Source organism: Electrona antarctica (assembly GCF_951216825.1).
Source record: "Electrona antarctica genome assembly, contig: scaffold_268, whole genome shotgun sequence".
In the NCBI taxonomy this organism is placed as follows: Eukaryota; Metazoa; Chordata; class Actinopteri; order Myctophiformes; family Myctophidae; genus Electrona; species Electrona antarctica.
The window spans coordinates 38869-58285 of record NW_027637398.1 but is presented as its reverse complement, the minus strand read 5'-3'; the positions used below and the strand labels follow the sequence as shown (position 1 = coordinate 58285).

At 51.7% G+C, this 19417-nt stretch overlaps 1 protein-coding gene across 1 annotated transcript in view; it reads right to left on the bottom strand.

Moving 5' to 3' along the window:
* Positions 1-5853: 5853 nt before the first annotated feature.
* The window catches only part of LOC306918961 (kinesin-like protein KIF20B), a gene marked incomplete at its 5' end in the record, with an annotated part of 47191 nt that continues 33627 nt past the window's right edge, over positions 5854-19417 (bottom strand). Inside the window, 5 exons of the mRNA XM_079531799.1 lie at positions 5854-7444; positions 8444-8577; positions 11194-11284; positions 11395-11466; positions 17333-17374. Coding sequence (XP_079387925.1) covers positions 7376-7444; positions 8444-8577; positions 11194-11284; positions 11395-11466; positions 17333-17374 — 408 coding nt within the window. The remainder of the gene's footprint in view (positions 7445-8443; positions 8578-11193; positions 11285-11394; positions 11467-17332; positions 17375-19417) is intronic.

Below are 19417 nucleotides of genomic sequence, written 5' to 3'. Positions count from 1 at the left end.
AAATGCAGCTCAAAGTGCTTTACACAAAAAATGAAAAGAAAGGCAGGGCATAAACAATACAGTGAGGACATGAATAACATTTTTAAAAAGACAAATAAATCAATTAAAAATAGAAGTGGTATAGTGCTATAGCACTCAATTGAAAATGCAAACTTTGAACGTGCATATCTCATGAACCAGTTGATCGTTGGCAATGCCACTTTGATACACGTGTCTCCTCATGCCGAAAAACTTTCGTGTTCTGACTTTTGACCTCTGACCCTTAGATCACCCGCTCTTTTGAATGATATGAAAAACAGTTAAAATGTATCTCCTCCCAGGATCTTTGATCAAAATGCACAAAAACGTCTACACGTGAACTTTGGACCTATACGGACAATATATCGTAGTAATTTCTTTTTAAGTGAAAAAATTTAGTTTTTATGAGCCAATGAAAATATCTGGTTTGTGAAAATTCTTCTGCCTATAATACATACATGCAGCGTCATATAATTATGTCATTTTACAGTATAGCAGAGGGTCATGCCAATTACCACTGAAAGCAGTCTTACTCCAATTGGCCAAAGGGGGGCGCTATAGCAGTTTTTTTTAAATGAAACCTTTGAACAGTCATAACTCATGCTTCTTTTGGCCAAAATTCACGACACTGTTTAAAATGTAGTAACCGATTGTCTCTGTGTAGCTCAGTCAGTAGAGCTCTCGCCTTCGGACCACAAGGTTGTGTGTTCAAATCCGGATACTGACAACTCAGCTCGTCGGTCTTATTTGTGCATATTGTTCTTATTGCGTATTGTCTTCTTTCTTGGTCCCGCCTTATCGCTGCTCACAGCTATATTTTGTAAATGAATACTCACATTTTGAAGCTGTTTTCCTGTCGATCCATTACATTCTACACTTAATTACCCCTAGACACTTAATTACCCCTAGACACTTAATTACCCCTAGACACTTATTTGCCCCTAGACACATTGGGTTGTAACACAGTATAGTACAGCGGCTTATATCCCAATACAAGAGGTATTGTGCACTTTTTCAAAAAAGCATGAAACTTCTACCATAGTTAGATGATATCATGAGGTGTATTTTCAGATGTGGAGTCAAGTCAGATTTGACCCCTGAGGCCCGGTAGAGCATAATATGTGACCAATACCCATAACATCCTATATAAGGCAAAAAAGTCCAAATTTCATCATTCTTTAAGTAGCATGTGACATATGAAACTAGGGTGTTTGCATGATTCTGAATCCATTCCAAGCATTAGTTTTGCAAAAAAACACTCATTGGGCTTAAAACGGCCATGCCCACTTGCCCAAATGTGCTGGCATCATCAATTTGTGATGACGGCATTGGCCGTTTTTAGCCCAATGAGTGTTTTTTTGCAAAACTAATGCTTGGAATGGATTCAGAATCATGCAAACACCCTAGTTTCATATGTCACATGCTACTTAAAGAATGATGAAATTTGGACTTTTTTGCCTTATATAGGATGTTATGGGTATTGGTCACATATTATGCTCTACCGGGCCTCAGGGGTCAAATCTGACTTGACTCCACATCTGAAAATACACCTCATGGTATCATCTAACTATGGTAAAAGTTTCATGCTTTTTTGAAAAAGTGCACAATTTTTGGGTAATCCGCTGTACTACAGGGACCCCCATAAGAGAAGATTGTTACAGCTTTAGCAGTGATTTTAAACCTGTCTAATTTCAAAGACCCCCCAGTTTGACATGTATCTTAGTCTACGGACCCCCATTTAATGGCATTTCTATCTCTGGGACCCTAATTTAGATGTAAAATCAATGTTAATTTGAGGGTACAAATGTAACCAAATGGACCCATGAGTCCATTTGGTTCCAAACTATAATTTAGCTGGAGACCCCCTACAACTCCCCAAGGACCCACTGGAGACCCCCTACAACTCCCCAAGGACCCACTGGAGACCCCCTACAACTCCCCCTCCCCTCCCCCTACAACTCCCCCTCTTCTCCCCTCCCCTCCCCCTACAACTCCCCAAGGACCCACTGGAGACCCCCTACAACTCCCCCTCCCCTCCCCTCCCCCTACAACTCCCCAAGGACCCACTGGAGACCCCCTACAACTCCCCCTCCCCCTACAACTCCCCAAGGACCCACTGGAGACCCCCTACAACTCCCCCTCCCCTCCCCTCCCCCTACAACTCCCCAAGGACCCACTGGAGACCCCCTACAACTCCCCCTCCCCTCCCCTCCCCCTACAACTCCCCAAGGACCCACTTTGGGAACCACTGATTTAGTAGGACGTTAATTGATGGAAAAAACTCTTAATTAATACAGTATAACAGACTATGTTGAGGATACGTCCCAGGTGATGATCTCAGGATACATCACTGAGGATACGTCCCAGGTGATGACCTCAGGATACATCACTGAGGATACGTCCCAGGTGATGACCTCAGGATACATCACTGAGGATACGTCCCAGGTGATGACCTCAGGATACATCACTGAGGATACGTCCCAGGTGATGACCTCAGGATACATCACTGAGGATACGTCCCAGGTGATGACCTCAGGATACATCACTGAGGATACGTCCCAGGTGATGATCTCAGGATACATCACTGAGGATACGTCCCAGGTGATGACCTCAGGATACATCACTGAGGATACGTCCCAGGTGATGACCTCAGGATACATCACTGAGGATACGTCCCAGGTGATGACCTCAGGATACATCACTGAGGATACGTCCCAGGTGATGACCTCAGGATACATCACTGAGGATACGTCCCAGGTGATGACCTCAGGATACATCACTGAGGATACGTCCCAGGTGATGACCTCAGGATACATCACTGAGGATACGTCCCAGGTGATGACCTCAGGATACATCACTGAGGATACGTCCCAGGTGATGACCTCAGGATACATCACTGAGGATACGTCCCAGGTGATGACCTCAGGATACATCACTGAGGATACGTCCCAGGTGATGACCTCAGGATACATCACTGAGGATACGTCCCAGGTGATGACCTCAGGATACATCACTGAGGATACGTCCCAGGTGATGACCTCAGGATACATCACTGAGGATACGTCCCAGGTGATGACCTCAGGATACATCACTGAGGATACGTCCCAGGTGATGACCTCAGGATACATCACTGAGGATACGTCCCAGGTGATGACCTCAGGATACATCACTGAGGATACGTCCCAGGTGATGACCTCAGGACACATCACTGAGGATACGTCCCAGGTGATGACCTCAGGATACATCACTGAGGATACGTCCCAGGTGATGACCTCAGGACACATCACTGAGGATACGTCCCAGGTGATGACCTCAGGACACATCACTGAGGATACGTCCCAGGTGATGACCTCAGGATACATCACTGAGGATACGTCCCAGGTGATGACCTCAGGACACATCACTGAGGATACGTCCCAGGTGATGACCTCAGGATACATCACTGAGGATACGTCCCAGGTGATGACCTCAGGATACATCACTGAGGATACGTCCCATGTGATGACCTCAGGATACATCACTGAGGATACATCACTGAGGATACGTCCCAGGTGTTGACCTCAGGATACATCACTGAGGATACGTCCCAGGTGATGACCTCAGGATACATCACTGAGGATACATCACTGAGGATACGTCCCAGGTGATGACCTCAGGATACATCACTGAGGATACATCACTGAGGATACGTCCCAGGTGTTGACCTCAGGATACATCACTGAGGATACGTCCCAGGTGATGACCTCAGGATACATCACTGAGGATACATCACTGAGGATACGTCCCAGGTGATGACCTCAGGACACATCACTGAGGATACGTCCCAGGTGATGACCTCAGGATACATCACTGAGGATACATCACTGAGGATACGTCCCAGGTGTTGACCTCAGGATACATCACTGAGGATACATCACTGAGGATACGTCCCAGGTGATGACCTCAGGATACATCACTGAGGATACATCACTGAGGATACGTCCCAGGTGATGACCTCAGGATACATCACTGAGGATACGTCCCAGGTGTTGACCTCAGGATACATCACTGAGGATACGTCCCAGGTGATGACCTCAGGATACATCACTGAGGATACGTCCCAGGTGATGACCTCAGGATACATCACTGAGGATACATCACTGAGGATACGTCCCAGGTGTTGACGTCAGGATACATCACTGAGGATACGTCCCAGGTGATGACCTCAGGATACATCACTGAGGATACATCACTGAGGATACGTCCCAGGTGATGACCTCAGGATACATCACTGAGGATACATCACTGAGGATACGTCCCAGGTGATGACCTCAGGATACATCACTGAGGATACGTCCCAGGTGATGACCTCAGGATACATCACTGAGGATACGTCCCAGGTGATGACCTCAGGATACATCACTGAGGATACGTCCCAGGTGTTGACCTCAGGATACATCACTGAGGATACGTCCCAGGTGATGACCTCAGGATACATCACTGAGGATACATCACTGAGGATACGTCCCAGGTGATGACCTCAGGACACATCACTGAGGATACGTCCCAGGTGATGACCTCAGGATACATCACTGAGGATACATCACTGAGGATACGTCCCAGGTGTTGACCTCAGGATACATCACTGAGGATACGTCCCAGGTGATGACCTCAGGATACATCACTGAGGATACATCACTGAGGATACGTCCCAGGTGATGACCTCAGGATACATCACTGAGGATACATCACTGAGGATACGTCCCAGGTGTTGACCTCAGGATACATCACTGAGGATACGTCCCAGGTGATGACCTCAGGATACATCACTGAGGATACGTCCCAGGTGATGACCTCAGGATACATCACTGAGGATACGTCCCAGGTGATGACCTCAGGATACATCACTGAGGATACGTCCCAGGTGATGACCTCAGGATACATCACTGATGATACGTCCCAGGTGATGACCTCAGGATACATCACTGAGGATACGTCCCAGGTGATGACCTCAGGACACATCACTGAGGATACGTCCCAGGTGATGACCTCAGGACACATCACTGAGGATACGTCCCAGGTGATGACCTCAGGATACATCACTGAGGATACGTCCCAGGTGATGACCTCAGGATACATCACTGAGGATACGTCCCAGGTGATGACCTCAGGATACATCACTGAGGATACGTCCCAGGTGCATCCATCACTGAGGATACGTCCCAGGTGCATCCATCACTGAGGATACGTCCCAGGTGCATCCATCACTGAGGATACGTCCCAGGTGCATCCATCACTGAGGATACGTCCCATGTGCATCCATCACTGAGGATACGTCCCAGGTGCATCCATCACTGAGGATACGTCCCATGTGCATCCATCACTGAGGATACGTCCCAGGTGCATCCATCACTGAGGATACGTCCCAGGTGCATCCATCACTGAGGATACGTCCCAGGTGCATCCATCACTGAGGATACGTCCCAGGTGCATCCATCACTGAGGATACGTCCCGGGTGCATCCATCACTGAGGATACGTCCCGGGTGCATCCATCACTGAGGATACGTCCCAGGTGCATCCATCACTGAGGATACGTCCCAGGTGCATCCATCACTGAGGATACGTCCCAGGTGCATCCATCACTGAGGATACGTCCCAGGTGCATCCATCACTGAGGATACGTCCCAGGTGCATCCATCACTGAGGATACGTCCCAGGTGATGACCTCAGGATACATCACTGAGGATACGTCCCAGGTGCATCCATCACAGATTATGACAGAGAACTGAGCACAAAGACACACATGGACCACGATAAGAAATGAATCTGATGAATTGATTTGAAGATGGTTTAATTAGTGTACAAAATATACAGTAAAATAACTGCTGAACTGGGAGTGTTACGTTGCAGGCCTAAAGTAATTAATAGAAAGACAAATAACACATTTAATGTTATTGACAAATAACACATTTTAGTGTTATTGACAAATAACACATTTTAATGTTATTGACAAATAACACATTGTATCGTCAGTTCAACAAAGACCTGTAATAATAATAATGTAGCAATACAATAAGTACTAAGTACTATTAAACACTACTACTAGTACTATTAAATAAGTACTAAGTACTAAGTATTAAACTATTAAACATGGATTAATTCCTCTGCACAAAAACACAATAAAGTGCGTTAACGTCATGTCAATCAGTGGACTTTATTGATCCTTTTGATCGATCGATTGCTTATTGTAGATAATAAGATAGAGATAATAATAATAATAATAAGACATATGGTGTCAAAGAGTTTGTTCTAAAGTAGTGTGAATTAAAACAGCATCTGATTGTATATCAGTATTGTACAGTAGTGCTAATCTAACATTAATAAAATCATCTTCTGATTGTATATCAGTATTGTACAGTAGTGCTAATCTAACATTAATAAAAGGCAATGGAGAAGTTTTCATACATTCATGTTTAAAGTGTTTGTGTTTACATCCTAGCAGCAAACGCATTCTTCACTAACATCTAAGAGACAGCTGTGTGTCTCCTCTGTGTCTCCTGTCTCTTCTGTGTCTCCTCTGTGTCTCCTGTCTCTTCTGTGTGTCTCCTCCTCCTCCTGTCTCTTCTGTGTGTCTCCTCCTCCTCCTGTCTCTTCTGTGTGTCTCACGGCTCGCAATGCATTTTCAATGGGAGTCACATGGTTTGACGAAACAAGACACTTAGGAGATAGGAGACACAGAGGAGACACACAGGAGACACTGAGGAGACAGGAGACACTGATGAGACACAGAGGAGACACACAGGAGACACTGAAGAGACAGGAGACACAGAGGAGACACACAGGAGACACTGAAGAGACAGGAGACACAGATGAGACACACAGGAGACACTGAGGAGACAAACAGGAGACACTGAGGAGACAAACGGGAGACACTGAGGAGACACACAGGAGACACTGAGGAGACACAGAGGAGACACACAGGAGACACAGAGGAGACACACAGGAGACACTGAGGAGACACAGAGGAGACACACAGGAGACACAGAGGAGACACACAGGAGACACTGAGGAGACACTGAGGAGACACACAGGAGACACTGAGGAGACACACAGGAGACACTGAGGAGACACACAGAAGACACTGAAAAGACAGACAGTTGTCTCTCAGGTGTGAACGACCCCCTAGTAAACGCCACCACCAACCGACAGCCTAGCACAGCAGAGGTTCTCACAGTGAGGTCTGGGGACCCCCAGGGGTCGTTGCGGGAACCCCCAGGGGTCGTTGTGGGGACCCCTTGGGGTGGTTGAGTGGGCGGGGACCCCCTGGGGTGGTTGAGTGGGCGGGGGACCCCCTGGGGTGGTTGAGTGGGCGGGGCCTATCTGTCCGTGCGGGTTCGAAGGCGTCTCTTCAGGTCGTCTCTCTCCTGAACCTCGCTGGTGATGATCTGGAGGACATTCATCCGTTAGTGTGTGTGTGTGTGTTAGAGCCCTGCACGGGCCTAAAATATAGGCCCTGGCCCGGCCCGGGCCCGTGGAGTTAAGGCCCGGCCCGGCCCTAAGCCCGTTGGTAAAGTCCAGAAACGGCCCGGGCCCGGCCCGAAGCCCGACATATTTGTATTTATTATTTCTAGCATGCGTGCCGCCGCGGTCGCTTTATTGGTGCACGGAACGGATGCAGCAGCAGCAGCCACTCTTACAGCTGCACTATCTGGCGCTCTGATAAAACCACATTAAGAACAAGAAGTCAATAACACCACACATCACACTAAAAAGTAGCCTACTTAATTATAGTTTTATACAGTTACTGCTGCACGTGCACTGTCAATCAGCGCAACGCGTTGTGAGCTTGTAGATCGGCTATCGCGGACTCGCGCTGCATTATAAAACCCAGACCCACACAATAATAAGAACACTTACGTTATGTATCTGCAGTTTCTGCACTGTACAAATCCAACTTTGTTTAGTGTGGTAATAATGCTCCCGCCGTATTTAAATTGTTTTTATTGCGGACTGCAGAGGAGACTCTATAGCGGTAGCCTACTCGGAGTCGGTGTGTGTGTTTGTGTGTGTGCTGTGCGAGTGCGTGTGTGCGCGCACACAGCTGCGCTGCATAATAATTAGGAGAGAGAGAGAGAGAGAGAGAGTTTAGACGCGGAGCGAGAGAGAGAATGTAAAACGTTGTTTCAAAGTCTTTATAGTTTTTAACCAGATTTTAGTGTGCTTGTGTTGTGTAGTAGCAGCGCAGCAGCCGAAGGAAGGAGAGGCGACAGCATTTAGGCGCGCGCGGTTTAGACCAGGTGATATTCATTGCGCAAAATGTTATAATGAATCTCGGGCTCGGCCCGCCCGGCCCTGGGCCCGTTGGGCAGTGACAAAGTCGGCCCGGGCCCGGCCCGTGCCCGGCCCGTGTGTGTGTGTTTGTGTTTGTGTGTGCGCGTGCATACCGTGTGAGAGTTCAGGTCCATCGGAGAGGAGATCTGTGGTCTGTAAACCTTCTTGGATTTCTTCGCCAGCGGTGATGATGAAGGCTCCGTGTTGCCTTCACAGCGACCGCTGACCAGACTCATCATCTTCTTGGCTGCAGAGACAGAGACAGCACTTAAACAGTTAACACGTCCAGGGTGTTTTAGAGAAGGGAGAAGAGTCTGGGACGTGTGGAGCGTTGTCCAGGGTGTTTTAGAGAAGGGAGAAGAGTCTGGGACGTGTGGAGCGTTGTCCAGGGTGTTTTAGGGAAGGGAGAAGAGTCTGGGACGTGTGGAGCGTTGTCCAGGGTGTTTTAGAGAAGGGAGAAGAGTCTGGGACATGTGGAGCGTTGTCCAGGATGTTTTAGGGAAGGGAGAAGAGTCTGGGACGTGTGGAGCGTTGTCCAGGGTGTTTTAGGGAAGGGAGAAGAGTCTGGGACGTGTGGAGCGTTGTCCAGGGAGTTTTAGAGAAGGGAGAAGAGTCTGGGACGTGTGGAGCGTTGTCCAGGGTGTTTTAGGGAAGGGAGAAGAGTCTGGGACGTGTGGAGCGTTGTCCAGGGTGTTTTAGAGAAGGGAGAAGAGTCTGGGACATGTGGAGCGTTGTCCAGGATGTTTTAGGGAAGGGAGAAGAGTCTGGGACGTGTGGAGCGTTGTCCAGGATGTTTTAGGGAAGGGAGAAGAGTCTGGGACGTGTGGAGCGTTGTCCAGGGTGTTTTAGGAAAGGGAGAAGAGTCTGGGACGTGTGGAGCGTTGTCCAGGGTGTTTTAGAGAAGGGAGAAGAGTCTGGGACGTGTGGAGCGTTTTCCAGGGTGTTTTAGAGAAGGGAGAAGAGTCTGGGACGTGTGGAGCGTTTTCCAGGGTGTTTTAGAGAAGGGAGAAGAGTCTGGGACGTGTGGAGCGTTGTCCAGGGTGTTTTAGAGAAGGGAGAAGAGTCTGGGACGTGTGGAGCGTTGTCTAGGGTGTTTTAGAGAAGGGAGAAGAGTCTGGGACGTGTGGAGCGTTGTCCAGGGTGTTTTAGAGAAGGGAGAAAAGTCTGGGACGTGTGGAGCGTTGTCCAGGGTGTTTTAGAGAAGGGAGAAGAGTCTGGGACGTGTGGAGCGTTGTCCAGGGTGTTTTAGGGAAGGGAGAAGAGTCTGGGACGTGTGGAGCGTTGTCCAGGGTGTTTTAGAGAAGGGAGAAGAGTCTGGGACGTGTGGAGCGTTGTCCAGGGTGTTTTAGAGAAGGGAGAAGAGTCTGGGACGCGTGGAGCGTTGTCCAGGGTGTTTTAGAGAAGGGAGAAGAGTCTGGGACGTGTGGAGCGTTGTCCATGGTGTTTTAGAGAAGGGAGAAGAGTCTGGGACGTGTGGAGCGTTGTCCATGGTGTTTTAGAGAAGGGAGAAGAGTCTGGGACGTGTGGAGCGTTGTCCAGGGTGTTTTAGAGAAGGGAGAAGAGTCTGGGACGTGTGGAGCGTTGTCCAGGGTGTTTTAGAGAAGGGAGAAGAGTCTGGGACATGTGGAGCGTTGTCCAGGGTGTTTTAGAGAAGGGAGAAGAGTCTGGGACGTGTGGAGCGTTGTCCAGGGTGTTTTAGAGAAGGGAGAAGAGTCTGGGAAGTGTGGAGCGTTGTCCAGGGTGTTTTAGAGAAGGGAGAAGAGTCTGGGAAGTGTGGAGCGTTGTCCAGGGTGTTTTAGAGAAGGGAGAAGAGTCTGGGACGTGTGGAGCGTTGTCCAGGGTGTTTTAGAGAAGGGAGAAGAGTCTGGGAAGTGTGGAGCGTTGTCCAGGGTGTTTTAGAGAAGGGAGAAGAGTCTGGGATGTGTGGAGCGTTGTCCAGGGTGTTTTAGAGAAGGGAGAAGAGTCTGGGACGTGTGGAGCGTTGTCCAGGGTGTTTTAGAGAAGGGAGAAGAGTCTGGGACGTGTGGAGCGTTGTCCAGGGTGTTTTAGAGAAGGGAGAAGAGTCTGGGACGTGTGGAGCGTTGTCCAGGGTGTTTTAGAGAAGGGAGAAGAGTCTGGGACGTGTGGAGCGTTGTCCAGGGTGTTTTAGAGAAGGGAGAAGAGTCAGGGACGTGTGGAGCGTTGTCCAGGGTGTTTTAGAGAAGGGAGAAGAGTCTGGGACGTGTGGAGCGTTGTCCAGGGTGTTTTAGAGAAGGGAGAAGAGTCTGGGACGTGTGGAGCGTTGTCCAGGGTGTTTTAGAGAAGGGAGAAGAGTCTGGGACGTGTGGAGCGTTGTCCAGGGTGTTTTAGAGAAGGGAGAAGAGTCTGGGACGCGTGGAGCGTTGTCCAGGGTGTTTTAGAGAAGGGAGAAGAGTCTGGGACGCGTGGAGCGTTGTCCAGGGTGTTTTAGAGAAGGGAGAAGAGTCTGGGACGCGTGGAGCGTTGTCCAGGGTGTTTTAGAGAAGGGAGAAGAGTCTGGGACGCGTGGAGCGTTGTCCAGGGTGTTTTAGAGAAGGGAGAAGAGTCTGGGACGCGTGGAGCGTTGTCCAGGGTGTTTTAGAGAAGGGAGAAGAGTCTGGGACGCGTGGAGCGTTGTCCAGGGTGTTTTAGAGAAGGGAGAAGAGTCTGGGACTTGTGGAGCGTTGTCCAGGGTGTTTTAGAGAAGGGAGAAGAGTCTGGGACGCGTGGAGCGTTGTCCAGGGTGTTTTAGAGAAGGGAGAAGAGTCTGGGACGCGTGGAGCGTTGTCCAGGGTGTTTTAGGGACGTGTGGAGCGTTGTCCAGGGTGTTTTAGGGACGTGTGGAGCGTTGTCCAGGGTGTAATACCTTTACTCCCCAGCAGGGTAGGTGAACTCTGTAAGAATCCTCCTATCTTCTGCAGAGTTCCTTCCTTCCTGCCGTGACAGTCTGTAGATTTCTACAACAGGAGAGTTAGAGAGGTGTGCGTGAGAGAAGGGAGTGTGTGTGTGTGTGTGTGTGTGTGCTCGTGTGTGTGTGTGTGTGTGTGTGTGCTCGTGTGTGTGTTACCTGTTCCTGGTGTGTTGGCTTCGGTGTGTATTTGGTTCTCGTATTCCTTTTGTTCTCAACATCTACCTCCTCCTGATGACACACACACACACACACACACACACACACACACACACACACACACACACACACACACACACACACACACACACACACACACACACACACACACACACACACACACACACACACACACACACACACACACACACACACACAGAGAAAGGAATTATTGATGAAAGATGTGGCTTAATTACATTTGATCTATTAATCATGATTATTTAAAGTTACGGATGGATTGCTATGAATGTAATGAGTTATGATTTATTATGATTATGGAACCCCAGAGCACAGAGTCACTAGACCGGTGCTGTAGAGCACAGAGTCACTAGACCGGTGCTGTAGAGCACAGAGTCACTAGACCGGTGCTGTAGAGCACAGAGTCACTAGACCGGTGCTGTAGAGCACAGAGTCACTAGACCACTGCTGTAGAGCACAGAGTCACTAGACCACTGCTGTAGAGCACAGAGTCACTAGACCTGTGCTGTAGAGCACAGAGTCACTAGACCGGTGCTGTAGAGCACAGAGTCACTAGACCACTGCTGTAGAGCACAGAGTCACTAGACCACTGCTGTAGAGCACAGAGTCACTAGACCGGTGCTGTAGAGCACAGAGTCACTAGACCGGTGCTGTAGAGCACAGAGTCACTAGACCGGTGCTGTAGAGCACAGAGTCACTAGACCTGTGCTGTAGAGCACAGAGTCACTAGAGCACAGAGTCACTAGAGCGGTGCTGTAGAGCACAGAGTCACTAGACCTGTGCTGTAGAGCACAGAGTCACTAGACCGGTGCTGTAGAGCACAGAGTCACTAGACCTGTGCTGTAGAGCACAGAGTCACTAGAGCACAGAGTCACTAGACCGGTGCTGTAGAGCACAGAGTCACTAGACCGGTGCTGTAGAGCACAGAGTCACTAGACCACTGCTGTAGAGCACAGAGTCACTAGACCACTGCTGTAGAGCACAGAGTCACTAGACCGGTGCTGTAGAGCACAGAGTCACTAGACCGGTGCTGTAGAGCACAGAGTCACTAGAGCGGTGCTGTAGAGCACAGAGTCACTAGACCTGTGCTGTAGAGCACAGAGTCACTAGACCTGTGCTGTAGAGCACCGAGTCACTAGACCGGTGCTGTAGAGCACAGAGTCACTAGACCGGTGCTGTAGAGCACAGAGTCACTAGAGCGGTGCTGTAGAGCACAGAGTCACTAGACCTGTGCTGTAGAGCACAGAGTCACTAGACCACTGCTGTAGAGCACAGAGTCACAGAGTCACTAGACCGGTGCTGTAGAGCACAGAGTCGGTAACGAGTGTTTCCCTTTTATGCCCATATATGTGACCAAATTTGACTGAGGGACTGCCATTGGATTTTTTTGAAGCAGGGAATCATAGCTTCAAATATACATATTGGTTGTTCAGTTTGACCCACCAGTTTTGGAGATATGGCTTATAGAGTAATGTCTTGCAGAAAACAGCGAGTTGAGAAAACAGGCTTGAAAGGTTCACTTCTGTGGACTCCAACATTACACCTAGCTACATGTTTAAGCATTTATTTCATATTTACATGTCTTCTATGGACTCCAACATTACACCTAGCGAAAAACGTTTTTCTCCTCTGGTGAAAAGCTGGAATTTGTGCGATGGCAGGCTCTCAGTCAAATCTGGTCATATATGGACATTTCTGTATCTGTCTCTCCCTTTATTCCTATATGTGGAGTTCTGTGTCAGCCATGCCCTAATATGGAGTGTTGTGATGTCAGAACAGGCCAGCTCCATATATGGACACTGGGCAGTGGCCTTGTCCAGAGCCCGGGCAGAGAGAGGCCTTTTGTGGCGGTTCTGGACAACCGTGGGTCCGACCGACTCGACACCGGGCACTGCCCTCCCTGTGGGGGTGTGGAACGACACCGGGCACTGCCCTCCCTGTGGGGGTGTGGAACGACACCGGGCACTGCCCTATGTGGGGGTGTGGAACGACATTGGGCACTGCCCTCCCTGTGGGGGTGTGGAACGACACCGGGCACTGCCCTCCCTGTGGGGGTGTGGAACGACACCGGGCACTGCCCTCCCTGTGGGGGTGTGGAACGACACCGGGCACTGCCCTCCCTGTGGGGGTGTGGAACGACACCGGGCACTGCCCTCCCTGTGGGGGTGTGGAACGACAACGGGCACTGCCCTCCCTGTGGGGGTGTGGAACGACACCGGGCACTGCCCTCCCTGTGGGGGTGTGGAACGACACCGGGCACTGCCCTCCCTGTGGGGGTGTGGAACGACACCGGACACTGCCCTCCCTGTGGGAGTGTGGAACGACACCGGGCACTGCCCTCCCTGTGGGGGTGTGGAACGACACCGGGCACTGCCCTATGTGGGGGTGTGGAACGACACCGGGCACTGCCCTATGTGGGGGTGTGGAACGACACCGGGCACTGCCCTCCCTGTGGGGGTGTGGAACGACACCGGGCACTGCCCTCCCTGTGGGGGTGTGGAACGACACCGGGCACTGGCCCTGTGGGGGTGTAGAACGACACCGGGCACTGCCCTCCCTGTGGGGGTGTGGAACGACACCGGGCACTGCCCTCCCTGTGGGGGTGTGGAACGACACCGGGCACTGCCCTCCCTGTGGGGGTGTGGAACGACACCGGACACTGCCCTCCCTGTGGGAGTGTGGAACGACACCGGGCACTGCCCTCCCTGTGGGGGTGTGGAACGACACCGGGCACTGCCCTATGTGGGGGTGTGGAACGACACCGGGCACTGCCCTATGTGGGGGTGTGGAACGACACCGGGCACTGCCCTCCCTGTGGGGGTGTGGAACGACACCGGGCACTGCCCTCCCTGTGGGGGTGTGGAACGACACCGGGCACTGGCCCTGTGGGGGTGTAGAACGACACCGGGCACTGCCCTCCCTGTGGGGGTGTGGAACGACACCGGGCACTGCCCTATGTGGGGGTGTGGAACGACACCGGGCACTGCCCTCCCTGTGGGGGTGTGGAACGACACCGGGCACTGCCCTCCCTGTGGGGGTGTGGAACGACACCGGGCACTGCCCTCCCTGTGGGGGTGTGGAACGACACCGGGCACTGCCCTCCCTGTGGGGGTGTGGAACGACACCGGGCACTGCCCTCCCTGTGGGGGTGTGGAACGACACCGGGCACTGCCCTCCCTGTGGGGGTGTGGAACGACACCGGGCACTGCCCTCCCTGTGGGGGTGTGGAACGACACCGGGCACTGCCCTCCCTGTGGGAGTGTGGAACGACACCGGGCACTGCCGTCCCTGTGGGGGTGTGGAACGACACCGGGCACTGCCCTCCCTGTGGGGGTGTGGAACGACACACCGGGCACTTCCCTCCCTGTGGGGGTGTGGAACGACACCGGGCACTGCCCTCCCTGTGGGGGTGTGGAACGACACCGGGCACTGCCCTCCCTGTGGGGGTGTGGAACGACACCGGGCACTGCCCTCCCTGTGGGAGTGTGGAACGACACCGGGCACTGCCCTCCCTGTGGTGGTGTGGAACGACAACGGGCACTGCCCTCCCTGTGGTGGTGTGGAACGACAACGGGCACTGCCCTCCCTGTGGGGGTGTGGAACGACACCGGGCACTGCCCTCCCTGTGGGGGTGTAGAACGACACCGGGCACTGCCCTCCCTGTGGGGGTGTGGAACGACAACGGGCACTGCCCTCCCTGTGGGGGTGTGGAACGACACCGGGCACTGCCCTCCCTGTGGGGGTGTAGAACGACACCGGGCACTGCCCTCCCTGTGGGGGTGTGGAACGACACCGGGCACTGCCCTCCCTGTGGGGGTGTGGAACGACACCGGGCACTGCCCTCCCTGTGGGGGTGTGGAACGACACCGGGCACTGCCGTCCCTGTGGGGGTGTGGAACGACACCGGGCACTGCCCTCCCTGTGGGGGTGTGGAACGACACCGGGCACTGCCCTCCCTGTGGGAGTGTGGAACGACACCGGGCACTGCCCTCCCTGTGGGGGTGTGGAACGACACCGGGCACTGCCCTATGTGGGGGTGTGGAACGACACCGGGCACTGCCCTCCCTGTGGGGGTGTGGAACGACACCGGGCACTGCCCTCCCTGTGGGGGTGTGGAACGACACCGGGCACTGCCCTCCCTGTGGGGGTGTGGAACGACACCGGGCACTGCCCTCCCTGTGGGGGTGTGGAACGACACCGGGCACTGCCCTCCCTGTGGGGGTGTGGAACGACACCGGGCACTGCCCTGCCTGTGGGGGTGTGGAACGACACCGGGCACTGCCCTCCCTGTGGGGGTGTGGAACGACACCGGGCACTGCCCTCCCTGTGGGAGTGTGGAACGACACCGGGCACTGCCGTCCCTGTGGGGGTGTGGAACGACACCGGGCACTGCCCTCCCTGTGGGGGTGTGGAACGACACACCGGGCACTTCCCTCCCTGTGGGGGTGTGGAACGACACCGGGCACTGCCCTCCCTGTGGGGGTGTGGAACGACACCGGGCACTGCCCTCCCTGTGGGGGTGTGGAACGACACCGGGCACTGCCCTCCCTGTGGGAGTGTGGAACGACACCGGGCACTGCCCTCCCTGTGGTGGTGTGGAACGACAACGGGCACTGCCCTCCCTGTGGTGGTGTGGAACGACAACGGGCACTGCCCTCCCTGTGGGGGTGTGGAACGACACCGGGCACTGCCCTCCCTGTGGGGGTGTAGAACGACACCGGGCACTGCCCTCCCTGTGGGGGTGTGGAACGACAACGGGCACTGCCCTCCCTGTGGGGGTGTGGAACGACACCGGGCACTGCCCTCCCTGTGGGGGTGTAGAACGACACCGGGCACTGCCCTCCCTGTGGGGGTGTGGAACGACACCGGGCACTGCCCTCCCTGTGGGGGTGTAGAACGACACCGGGCACTGCCCTCCCTGTGGGGGTGTGGAACGACACCGGGCACTGCCCTCCCTGTGGGGGTGTGGAACGACACCGGGCACTGCCCTCCCTGTGGGGGTGTAGAACGACACCGGGCACTGCCCTCCCTGTGGGGGTGTGGAACGACACCGGGCACTGCCCTCCCTGTGGGGGTGTGGAACGACACCGGGCACTGCCCTCCCTGTGGGGGTGTGGAACGACACCGGGCACTGCCCTCCCTGTGGGGGTGTGGAACGACACCGGGCACTGCCCTCCCTGTGGGGGTGTGGAACGACACCGGGCACTGCCCTCCCTGTGGGGGTGTGGAACGACACCGGGCACTGCCCTCCCTGTGGGGGTGTGGAACGACACCGGGCACTGCCCTCCCTGTGGGGGTGTGGAACGACACCGGGCACTGCCCTCCCTGTGGGGGTGTGGAACGACACCGGGCACTGCCCTCCCTGTGGGGGTGGGTGAACGGTTCTCGAGTCACGTGCATTACAGACGTACGGACAGACAGACAACAGTTGTAAACTTGTAGATCTGCCATGTTTGCCTTTTTGATATTTTAAAATGAGCGAGAATTTCTTCAACATGGAAACGATTCTGACGATTATGGAACAAGAATTGCGATTTGGCGATTATGTAAAGATTATGACAGGGCTAATTATGATGTGATTATGGAGGCAATATGAGATTATGGTTATGATTATTCGAGGTAATATGATATGGTTATGACTATTGGAGGTAATATGATATAATTATGATTATTGGAGGTATTATGATATGGTTATAATTATTCGAGGCAATATGATATGGTTATGATTATTGGAGGCAATATGAGATTATGGTTATGATTATTGGAGGTAATATGATATGGTTATGATTATTGGAGGTAATATGATATGGATATGATTATTGGAGGTAATATGATATGGTTATGATTATTGGAGGTAATGTTGTGATTAAATACGATCATAAATAAAACAACACAGTACCTCTGGAGTCACTTTCCGTTTAGTCAGCCTCAAACTTTTGCTCTTGGAAAAAAACAACCCAACAGTCGTGTTAGAAACCAGGTGAAAACAACCCAACAGTCATGTTAGAAACCAGGTGAAAACAACCCAACAGTCATGTTAGAAACCAGGTGAAAACAACCCAACAGTCATGTTAGAAACCAGGTGAAAACAACCCAACAGTCATGCTAGAAACCAGGTGAAAACAACCCAACAGTCATGTTAGAAACCAGGTGAAAACAACCCAACAGTCATGTTAGAAACCAGGTGAAAACAACCCAACAGTCATGTTAGAAACCAGGTGAAAACAACCCAACAGTCATGTTAGAAACCAGGTGAAAACAACCCAACAGTCATGCTAGAAACCAGGTGAAAACAACCCAACAGTCATGTTAGAAACCAGGTGAAAACAAACCAACAGTCATGTTAGAAACCAGGTGAAAACAACCCAACAGGCATGTTAGAAACCAGGTGAAAACAACCCAACAGTCATGTTAGAAACCAGGTGAAAACAACCCAACAGTCATGTTAGAAACCAGGTGAAAACAACCCAACAGTCATGCTAGAAACCAGGTGAAAACAACCCAACAGTCATGTTAGAAACCAGGTGAAAACAACCCAACAGTCATGTTAGAAACCAGGTGAAAACAACCCAACAGTCATGTTAGAAACCAGGTGAAAACAACCCAACAGTCATGCTAGAAACCAGGTGAAAACAACCCAACAGTCATGTTAGAAACCAGGTGAAAACAACCCAACAGTCATGTTAGAAACCAGGTGAAAACAACCCAACAGGCATGTTAGAAACCAGGTGAAAACAACCCAACAGTCATGTTAGAAACCAAGGAAAAAAACCCCACGTTTTATAAGTTCACATTTCTGTTTATGTCCTGCAGTTGTTGTTTGTGTGTATGTGTGCATGTGCGTGCGTGCGTGTGTATGTGCGTGCGTGCGTGCGTGTGTGTGCGTTGGCGGATGGCGGATTTAAACGCGGATGCCGCGGTTAACCGCAGTTTAGGGTCGGTTTAGGGTCAATGGAATATATTATTAATTAATATCGGATAAACCGCGGGTGAAATAATGCTGGAAATAAATCATCCATCTATAGTTTTTATAACTTTTAAAACGGAAATAAATTAATGACATATATCTATATTCTATAGGCTTATAATATAGTTTTTAAAAGGCACAAAATCTCAGCGTGCGTGCGTTAGTAGTATTTTAATATATTCCATCAGGCACAAATTAGACGCCTATATTGGCTAAGGAGGACCACAACAACGAGTGGTCTGCTAGCTGCTAGGCTAACAGGCAGCTGAGAGTATGAAAGAAACTTACAACTAACTGAAACAGAAGGGAAGAATATAAGTTTGGCGTGGGACTCGGTGCCATGATGGGACTGCATGGGAGCGAGGGTCTTTTCATACATCCATATGCCACATGAAAAGACGTTCGTTGCGATGTGCGAACGTGACCAACTGAACGGACGGCAGCCTTGTTGCCATGGAACTGTCGGCAGTGGTGAGTGACAACTTATAAATAGCCGATCTACAAGCTCACAACGTGTCACAGCGAGCCAGCGACACGTTGTTTTAGCTATCCCTGCAGCGGATTGCGGGTGGTTGCGGATATATAAATTGGATTAATGGATTAATGAATTAATGCGGTCGGATAACGGGCGGATTATAAATATGGGCACTCGGATTCGGGTGACAAAAAAGCTCATCCGCTGATCTCTAGTGTGCATGCTCCCTCCCAGCTGATCTCTAGTGTGCATGCTCCCTCCCAGCTGATCTCTAGTGTGCATGCTCTCTCCCAGCTGATCTCTAGTGTGCATGCTCCCTCCCAGCTGATCTCTAGTGTGCATGCTCCCTCCCAGCTGATCTCTAGTGTGCATGCTCCCTCCCAGCTGATCTCTAGTGTGCATGCTCCCTCCCAGCTGATCTCTAGTGTGCATGCTCCCTCCCAGCTGATCTCTAGTGTGCATGCTCCCTCCCAGCTGATCTCTAGTGTGCATGCTCCCTCCCAGCTGATCTCTAGTGTGCATGCTCCCTCCCAGCTGATCTC